Source organism: Aythya fuligula, chromosome 2, assembly GCF_009819795.1.
Source record: "Aythya fuligula isolate bAytFul2 chromosome 2, bAytFul2.pri, whole genome shotgun sequence".
In the NCBI taxonomy this organism is placed as follows: Eukaryota; Metazoa; Chordata; class Aves; order Anseriformes; family Anatidae; genus Aythya; species Aythya fuligula.
This window is the reverse complement of record NC_045560.1, coordinates 53,454,084-53,464,132: the sequence shown is the minus strand read 5'-3', so window position 1 is coordinate 53,464,132 and position 10,049 is coordinate 53,454,084. Positions and strand designations below refer to the sequence as shown.

General features: G+C 43.8%; 1 protein-coding gene across 1 annotated transcript; it reads right to left on the bottom strand.

The window, feature by feature from the left end:
- Window positions 1-1,145: 1,145 nt before the first annotated feature.
- Window positions 1,146-9,783, bottom strand: RBM24 (RNA binding motif protein 24). Its single transcript, XM_032182818.1, has 4 exons — window positions 9,616-9,783; window positions 8,972-9,095; window positions 7,859-7,913; window positions 1,146-1,476 (listed from the first exon to the last, which is right to left on the bottom strand). Exons 1-4 carry the CDS (start codon window positions 9,781-9,783, stop codon window positions 1,146-1,148), a joined length of 678 nt encoding a protein of 225 aa, XP_032038709.1.
- Window positions 9,784-10,049: the final 266 nt, after the last annotated feature.

Genomic DNA, 10,049 nt, shown 5'->3' with positions numbered 1-10,049 from the left:
GCAGCATAGTAAAACTTTCAAAATAAATATTTCTTTTTAAATAGCATAACAATTAAGGCACAGTATAAATCACATACCATTAACCCTTCAAGAACTGCAGTCTTGGTAACAAAAGTTGCCTCGTGTACTGTATGTTCACTAATAAATATTTTAAATACAATCCTGAAATAGATATTAAAATTGTACAAATGGTTTCAGAAAAGAAAATTCCCTTAAAACAGTTCTTAAAGGTTTGAATTCATTAAGCTTCATCCTGCCTTTATTCACAAGTTACGAACAGATGCAATAAATAGAAAGAGAAGGCTGTTGTAGTAAAGGGCTGATCCTATTTTAGAATCAGAATAGCTGACACCAGCAGTTAAAGTTTCCCAAAAGTGAAACAGGATGGGGCGAGGGATTAGGATGTGACAAGCTCATCACATGAGCACGAGTGATGTGTTCTGTCCAGAACTGTCTGTGTTATTGATTGTCTCTACAGCTGTTGCACCCCTTACTTCCACATCACTTGCTCCATAGTTCCACTCATCCAGAGGACAGATAAGAAAATAACTTTGGTGCCTGTCCGCCATCTTACTAGCAGGCCATCTTCCTCGGATTGTTCGATGCCCATTAGTGAAACACTGGGAAGATGCTATCTCACGAAGACAGCTTCTGAAAGCTACAAAGGACGATCAGTGCTTTAAGCTTGTTTCCTCTTAAAATGGATAAAGGTTACATATTGCTGACTCAGTTTTTTCCCCTGGCTCAAACTTTTTGAGTACCATATTCTCACTTATAAAAGGCAGTTTTGCTTCCCTGATACTGTAAAAAATACACCTTTGCTTTTTTGGTTCTCGTTTCTTTGTTTTAAAATATGAAGTCCCATTGCTACTCTGCCACTCTTTCATGACAGTACAGTATTATTTTTTTTCCATTTTCTTCGGGATTGACACTTGAAACTAGACATGCCACGCTACCCCTCCCCTCTAACAACATGATTTGGATGCATACTGTATGAAGACAGCGGAACAAAATTCTTTAGTTTCGCAACAGCATCGCTTTCCTTAAAGCTCCTTAGTTAACATCAATCGTCTCTGAACAACTACTTATACTGGAAGGCCGAAAAGAGGAAGAGAAAGAGCGAGCTTCCCTCAGGAGTCCATCTGCTATTGCATACGGTCTGCCTGCAGCTGTTGGGGTTGGTACTGGCCAAAAGCCGCGGCAGCCGCGGCAGCCGTCCCCGGTGCTGCTGCGGTGATGGGCTGCTGCACCGCGTAGCCATAGCCCCCCGCTGCCACGTAGCCGGCGGCGGCAGCGGGCGAGGCGGCGTAGGGGTACTGCTCATAGGCGGCCGCGGCGGCCGAGTACTGGGCGTACGCAGCTCCGGTGTAGTCGATGTAGGGCGTAGTGGAAGCAGCGGCTGCTGCGGGCTGCACGTGGGGTATTACCACTCCGGGCTGCACAAAAGCCTGTGGATAGACATAGTGAGCTGGGATCCTGTTGAAAGATGGGAGAGGGAGTCAGAGGGTGGTAGGCGAGTCGGCGCCGAAGCGGCACATCCATACTCCGAACTAAACCAAACTCAATTTAGTTGTTGTTATGTGCATAGGGTTGCCACAATAACGAGGCTGGATGGACCAATTATCAGATCCCTGGCCCAAAGAGGTGCGTTGCTCCAAAGCACAGCGTTCTAGCTGACTTAAAGAGGAGCGTTTAATGTCGCTTGAGGATAACACATGTAATGCTGTTAAAACCTTTAGAAGGACCAGGATTTCTGATGTCACTTTTAAGGCAACTCTAAAGGAGTAATCTTGATTGCAGTATTTATTTTCAAAACACCTACAAGCGTTGTTTTTTTTTTTTTATACTGCTCCTCACTGAACTACTTGACTCTTAGTGAAATTATTTCCTGTGAGTACTCTTATTAATAGTAACTGAGCAGTTTGACAGTGTCACTGTAATGGGTTTGACAGTAGCCAATAAGGCAACAAAACGGTTTAACCCTGATTTTATGTAAAGTCTTCTCGGGGGGGGGCAGGAAAGACAAGTGTATTGTGGCAACCCTACTTAAGTTGCTATGCAGACTCAGCACACATTAATTTCTCTGCAACCTCAGTCACCCTTATTAAAAATAAGAAAAAAAAACAACAACAACAACACAGGCGACAAAGGAGTTTAAATAAAGTTCACAAGTGTGGTAAACACAGCAAGAATCACACTTTCCAAACGAACTATAGTGCAGCTCACTCCGTCACAAGAGGCCATTGAGGGGAAGCTACATAGATGCTATTAAAATCCATAACAGTGACTCCTAAGTACATGTGCATCACACTTCTATAAAGTTCATAAGGACACAAGGGTCAAACCTGTTTGATTATCAGGCCACTGATGTCCTGTTTTGTGCCAGCTTGTTTATTTCTATGCAAGACATACAGCATAGAGTTTTTTGGGAGGTGGGCATAGGATTAAGTCTAAATAGATCTGGTGCTTAACAAAAGCAAAAAACAAAAAAAAAACAAAAACAAGAACACAGATTTATGGCTTAAGCAATAACCATTCCGAACAGAGCAGTACACACACTTTCCCATCTTCTCCAAGTCACAAAACTTGCTTACTTGGCTTGTTTATTTAACCCTTCAGTTTTGAAAACTGGTCATGTCATTGTTTTAGCACACAAGCATACATATAAATTCATCTCATAGTCGTGTTTTATCATATAATGCAATTTTTAGAAATAACGTATCTAACATAATTTTCATTTTACATTCATAGTCCTGTCTCACATCTGAATTTCCACAGGGAAGTCCTTCATGCATGGAACTCAGTTCCAGAGAGTGCATCTTGATAAAGCCATGAAAAACTGCTTGTGCAAATTTACTACTATTTGATACTGAAATTTACCTTTACACAGAAGTCGGAAGACTGCACGACCCTTTTAGTGCACTGTAAGCACAGATGCAAATTGCAACAGTACAATCTGTCCTCCAAATGCAAGTTTTCATTGAAAGGTTTTTGTTTGTTTAATTTTTAAAATAACTTCAAGAATTGCTTAACTGGGCAACAAGGAAACATTTCCATCAGAAGGGACATTGTCAACTAGATTCACAGCAAACTACAGCTTAAAATACGTGATAACCAGACTTTGGAACAGCCCAGTTTTCTTTTAAGAGAAAAAGAGCTCGGTGGAGTGGATAAGAGTGCTAGCAGAGAGGAGTTTTCAGTTGCCGTCTTTCAGAACATGACACCACAACATGAACACCACAATCATAAAAACCCAACATGTCAACAGAACTCATGTCCTACTGTGTGAAGGGAGAAATGAAAAAAAATGAGATTGACAAATAGGGGGTGGGGAGGGAAAGAAAACATAAAACAAAACAGTAAGTTGGGTTTTTAAAACTCACCTCATTTATGAAGTGATTAGCCAGAAGTGCATTTGAAGCATACTTAAGCTGGCTCTGTGCATTTAAATATCCATCATTACCTGAGCTCTCCATCCGAAATGGATGAGCAAAAACAAGCATTTTGTATTGGTCACCAGCCAAGCACAATCCTAACAAATATAACACCAGGTTTCTTAAGCATTAAGTAAAGAGGAACAAAAACAAATTTGAAGTCAGTGAGAGCCTTTTCTGTATCACGTAAGAGCCCATTTAACATCACATCACAGTACTTGTTACATACGGCATTGATGAGACAGAATAATTCTAACCGAAGGGATACAACGAGAGAGCTTATCTAGGTGCTTGTGTTGTCTCAAACTGATGGTACTAAGATTTTCTTAGGACATTAGGACACTCGACCGTATCCTTGAACAAGACGGAAAGATACATGTGCTCCCACTTAAACTCTTGTGACTTGTTTTATTAAGCCAAGAAAATAACAGGTGGCGAAGTTATGAAACATTATCTGTTTGCCACGTCTTACCCTACAATAAACATAAACCCTGTGCAGGCTCCTCACCACCATGCCATTTCACACATGGTGATTGACAGCGTAAGCTGCAGTGGGGCTATTTTTGATCATCTGTCATGCTGCAACTGTTTTGAGTCGAGTACAACGGCTTTATATGGCCAAAGTAAATTTCTACCTTCTGCAGAGGCCAGCACATGCAGACCTCAGCCATTCAGAGCCTCACTGCTTTTAATGCTCTTCCAGGTCAAAAGTTGAAAAAGCAATTTCCAATTAGGCTGGCTATCCTTCGACTCATTAATTTTAAATAAAAGCTGCTGCTTTGTTTTTCAAAGTAAGTGTGTGAGAATTGTACGTGGTTTAAGCATTCTTTCCTGGCAGTAGTTTTTATTTTGGAACATATATTTGTTGTTTTAAGCTTTTGCACTAAAGGCGAAGGAAAGCCACATTTAACTTCAGCAGTAACTGTAGCTTTGGGATGTTCAAAATGAAATGGCATTCGCTCCTGCAACGTGCCTTAAGACTTTCATTGTTGTTGTAACAGGTTTGTGTTTTACTAAGACCTCTGAATACAAGCCTATAAGTGATAATAAAATGGCAGCTAATTGTTTCAAAGGAAAGAAAGGACTTTTTAGACTAATGCAAAGAGCTGTGTCATACAGAAATTCATCAGTAGTAATGCATAAGTGACTCTCAACATTACATTCTTGAGAAGGTTATTGAAGGTTATTTCTTTCCAAGTTATTGAACTTGGAAAGAAATGTTTTGCTCTGGACCATCATCGGGTTTTGTAAGCATAGTTAGAGAGTAGATTTTAGTCAATGAACAGACTTCCTGAGAGCAGGAATAGGGTACAGAAGCATCAAGAGATACAACACCCCTGACATGCTTCCTTTTAAATTTGTGTCTGGTAACAGTAAGAGGACATTAGCTTTCTGTGGGTTAACTTTTGACTGTTGAGGCTTCATACCCTAGCTCCAGATTATCAGTAGTCTAATATTATACAGATCTGATCACAAACTCAGGAGAAGGCATTTCCTTCTCTCTTAAGGAGGGCTGAATTGCCTATCTCGTAGAAGGCAGGTAGTATCAGCTAACCATTTGATAATAAACTTACTAACTTGGGATTTAACTAGGGTCTGAACTAAAAACTAAGAGGATGTTCTCATTTTGTGTGAGATACAAGTTTTAGACAATAAACAAAGGGAAAAAAATTCGCCAGCAGGACAAGTCATCACCTGCACCAGTGCCTCAGCATAACCCCGTATTTTTCCATCGGTGCTAAAGTAAAAATTACAGAAGCAAAATGAGAAAAACACTTTTACGAGGCAAAGTCATCCTCCCCCTCCATAAATTCCTATTGAATTCAGAGATAGTATTTTAATAAACAATCCTGAAAACAGAGCGGTATAGATAACCAGTCCTGTGATCAAACAGCTTCCTAGGAAACTCACCAACAGTATGACAGATGCTGAATTTAAAGAGCAGGGTGAAATGTTAATTGGTGGCCGAGTTGGTCTCTGCAGTACTGAATAAAGAAGAATTCCCAGGATTTAAATGCTTCATGCATTGAAGCTAATCTAGTTGCTGGCTCCCTCCACCTCAATAATGTTGTGCTTAATTCAGAATATTGCCCTTACTGTATCTTCTCAGTAAAGTAATGCAACATAATCCAATTATCTTCAGTTTCTTGCTTGGTAGGTGGGGAACCATAACAAAACACTGCTGACCATGCCAGAGCATGGCTGCCCCTCACTAATTTGCACTCTGGTAGGAAAAAATAAAAATAAAATGTTTGGGGCTTTTATGCTTGGATTAGCAGAGTGTTGGTAGTGATTCATCACTACAACCTGTTCAACACAGCGTATTAGTAAAGTGTACTTTTTCAGAGTGCAACTGCACAGGAGGAAGAAAGGCTTTAAGGTGACCACGTATTTCAGTGCAATCCATGCAACATCCTCTACGAGTAAACTCTTAGATGAAATAGATGCCAGTAAGCACTGAAACAGCCCCACTTTATTCTCAAGTTAAAAAAAAAAAAAAAAAGAGAATGAAGGTGTTCATTCATCCTAATAAATGCTGTTCTTCCTAAGCCAAACTGTTTTCTTTAGAAAAGACACAGGTTACTGGAAATTTTGAGGGGGAAGCAGGGTTAATCATCTCATTTGTTTGCACATAGCAAAAGAATGGCAAAACCTGGGACTAACATTCATTTTCTTCAGATTTATATACATTGCATTAGAAAAAAACACAACCTTATTCAGCCTGCTGGAAGAATTTCCCTGACCTGAACAAGATTTAAGTGACCTATTGTAGGCTTAGGGTAGGTAAAGCAAGAAAGAGCCCTACATTTGCACAGCCCTTGAAGCAAGGGAGTGCACAGGGTCTTCTTCTTTTTGCTGTGCTATGAAAATAGTCTCTCCATGGCTGATCTGTGGGCATTTCACTGGGTCCTCTGAGCACCAGTGCTTGAGCAGCTCTGCAGACAGCACACTCCACCTCCTGCCTACCTTAACGCAGGCATCATAAACTGATTGCTGCATATACCCTGTCGGCTCCTCACGCTTCAAAGAAGTCAAACAAAATACAGCAGAGGAAAATCATAGGAAGATGAAGAAGGAAAAAAAAAAAAACAACAAAGTTTTCCACAACCTCTCCAAGTGTCTGAGAAGAGCAAACATTCTCTTTTAAGAGTTCATAAAGTGTCCAGGAAAACTTCTTCCTACAGTTCTGAGGACAGGAACTTTGCCTATAGATGAACTGAGAAGCTGTTCTTGCTTAGTAACAGCTAGGTGCACTATTCTAGCTTTCCTAGTCAAATAAACAAAACACATTTGTGACGCATTTTCCCTACTTTATTGTTAGCTTAACTCATTAATTAGCAAAATGCATTATTTTGCGATGTGCTTCTCAGCCAGTGTGCATTAGTGAAGTGACACTGTATGGGAAGTTTAAAGCAGACCTCACCTCCTAATTATATGCCTATACGAAGCAAGAGTTAGAAATACTTAGGAATGGTATACTCGAGTAAAGGAGAAATGTGCTATTTATTAAAGTCAGAGTGAAGAAAAAAAAATCTCCAATTAGAAAGCCCAAATGGACGCACATTGTTAATAAGGAGCTCCACACCCCTCCCAAGAACAAAACCCCCAAAATTATGAACATGCAAGCAATATGTTGATTTACTTAAAAATCAAGAAGTCACACGATTTAGCACTCACTACAAAATAAGGTTAAAAAAGTCACAAGCTACAGCTTGAAAGCAAGGAAACAAAAAAGGCCCTTTGCTCCCCATGGCAAAGTCACTCCTCAACAACAAAAACAAAATTAAAAAGACCCCCCCCAAAAAACTTTCACTACAGCTCTTTCAAGTAAATAAAAGCACACAGTTTAGCTATCAACACCACTTCATTACTGTAATAAATAAATAAAAAAAAGCACACGGAGGTCTATTGACTATATGAAAAAAACATACATGCATCGTTAATCACCATTTTAGCTTGTTTGTGTTTGAGTCTACTGGTTACAGAGTTTAATTCCAAACAGAACTATTCCACCTCTTATCATCATATCCTTCTGATCAGTTATCTTAACTGTAAACGATCCCTGTCAGATTAGAAAGAGATAAATAACATTGAGTCAAGCTGAAAAACGAGAAACGGGGCACAGCAATCTTGCATAAAGTCATACCTCCTTGTTTTATCATAGGGTCATACGGGACTGGACTGCTTAGGTGGAAGGGACACGTCCCACACAACTTGACTCGGCTACAGCATTCAGAACATTACCGACAAGGTGAGCACATCTACGGGCATACGTTTGAAAGTCTGAGAGCTTCAGTATTGCTGGTGAGTTTATAAGGCTGCTACTGCAAGAGGCCTTCAAGGATCATACTTTTTCTTTCTGTTTTATTTTTTTACAAAAAGACTTTTCCTCCCCTGTTTGAGGTCCCATTGAACAGACTTACCCAAAAGGCCTCTGTATGAGAGCTGGATGAAGCTGCTGAACACCAAAGGCAAAACCTACCAACAGAAACACATCACATTCTCTGTATGAGTGTTCTTCTGCTCCTTGTTTATGCCGTACATGCACACGCACACAAGCACAGAGTAACAGCCTTCACCAACCACCTCCAGTGACGGTGCCTGCAAGGCTGTAGCTCCACAGTCTAGAAAGCAAAACATATCAACCCATACACACACACACACACGTGCACACAGAAATTAAAACAGTGATGTGCACTTTCATAGAGACGTTCAGAAGAATGACTTTGGCTGAACAACGAGCACAAAGTTTTCATTAACTTTGTGCTCCATCCTGGTCCTTAATGCCAGCCCCTGAAGGATGATACAGGATTTATGTACTTTCAACAGGATCAAATTTGAGCCCTCTCTGCACGAGGACTGAGCATGGGGGTCAAATCCTAACTTAATTTCTCTTCTCCAAATGCTGCCCAAGCATAATGACCCCCCCTTTCCTTTGTGGGCACTAAATTACTCACGAGAGCGTTCCTCGGGCTAAGCACACAGGAATTCAGAGCAGCTTCCTTCAGAGCAGCAGCGTGCACACACACACTGCGTCCCCAGCTCTCTCGGTGTGAAGTTTGGGAAGCGGACAGGACATCACACTGGCTCAAATATGGGCTTAGGAAGAGCCGTTTCATTTTAAAGTCTGCCTAATAGCTCCCATCTGCCTCGGGACTTTGCTCTAACTTACTGTTTGTATTAATAAGACCGCACACATTGGAGGCGATTCATCCCTGGGCCGATCTTTCCCTGCAGCGATACTGTAAATGGTCAGCGCCACCGCGTTCCCCGCAGGGGGAATAACCACTGAAAGTGTCCGAGCTGTGCAAATCTTCCTGGAGAACTTCAGATAACATCAGCCCCGATTGCTTTTGGCGTTTAAACAGGGCTTGTGTAGGGAATAGCCAGAAAAGTGCCTACACGCTGCCTTCAAAAACCGAAACCAAAGCACACCCGCGGGACGTGCAGCACGGCGCCACCTTTTAAAAGCTTCTCTGCCTGCAGAAAGCTCGGGCGCCCACAGACAAGCCGTGGGAGGGGGTCCACATCCTCACCTGGCTGCATTATCCTCGGCTTTGCACCCAGGTACGCCAGGTTGACGTTGGCTTTCCTGCCATCGATGATGGGGTTGGGGTCCTTGCAGGCTCTCTCCGCAGCGGCTCTGTCAGCCATGGTGACCTGGGGAAGGGTGGGTGGGTGGGTTACGGTCACATAGGGTGGTAGTGGGGCAGCCCCCGACCCTCAGCCACCCTTCGGGGAGTGGGCTGAGGGGCTGAAGGGCTGAGGGGCTGTGGGGTGGAGGGAACGGGCCGGGCCCTGCTGGCGGCAGCCTGCCGGGCAGATAACCCTGTAATCGGGGAGCAGCAGGCGCTCTGGCAGGGCAGCCAGGAGGAGATTCCCCCAGCTCCACGCCTTGGTGGGGAGGGAAAAGGGAAGGAAAGGAAAGGAAGAGGAAGAAAAGGAAAGGAAAAAGAAGACGAGAAAGAGAGAGAGAGAGGAGGAGAGGAAGAAAGAGAAAGAGAGAGAGAGGGAGGAAGAGAGGAAGAAAGAGAAAGAGAGAGGGAAAGAGAGGAAGAAAGAGAGAGAGAGAGAAAGAAAGAAAGATCAGAAAAGGAGGGAAAAGGGGGAAAAGTAGCAGAGGAGGGGGGCGCAAAGCCCCCCGCCGCCCCGGCCCCGCTCCCCGCCGCCCGGCACTTACAAAGCCGTATCCCCGGGACTTGCCGGTCTGCCGGTCGGTGATGACCACCGCCTCCTCGATGTCGCCGAAGACCTCGAAGTACTTGCGCAGGCTGGAGTCGGTGGTGTGGTAGGGCAGCCCCCCGACGAAGATCTTGGTGTAGGTGGTGTCCTTCTGCGTCGTGTGCATCTTCCGCCCGGCCCCGCGGGGCGCCGCGCTCCGCACCCAGGGGTGGCGGCCGGGGCGAGCCCCCCGCTGCCCGCTGAGCCCCTCGCCTCCGCTCCCCCTGCTCCCGGCTGGCCGGCCGCCTCTCTCCTGGCCCTCCCGGCTCCCCCCGGCACCCGGCTAAGGGGCCAGTCCCTCTCGGAGCTGCCTCCTCCCTCCCGAGCCTCCGGGGCTCTCGGGGTCGGCGGCGGGAGGAAGAAGAAGAAGAGGAGGAGGAGGAGGAGGAGGAG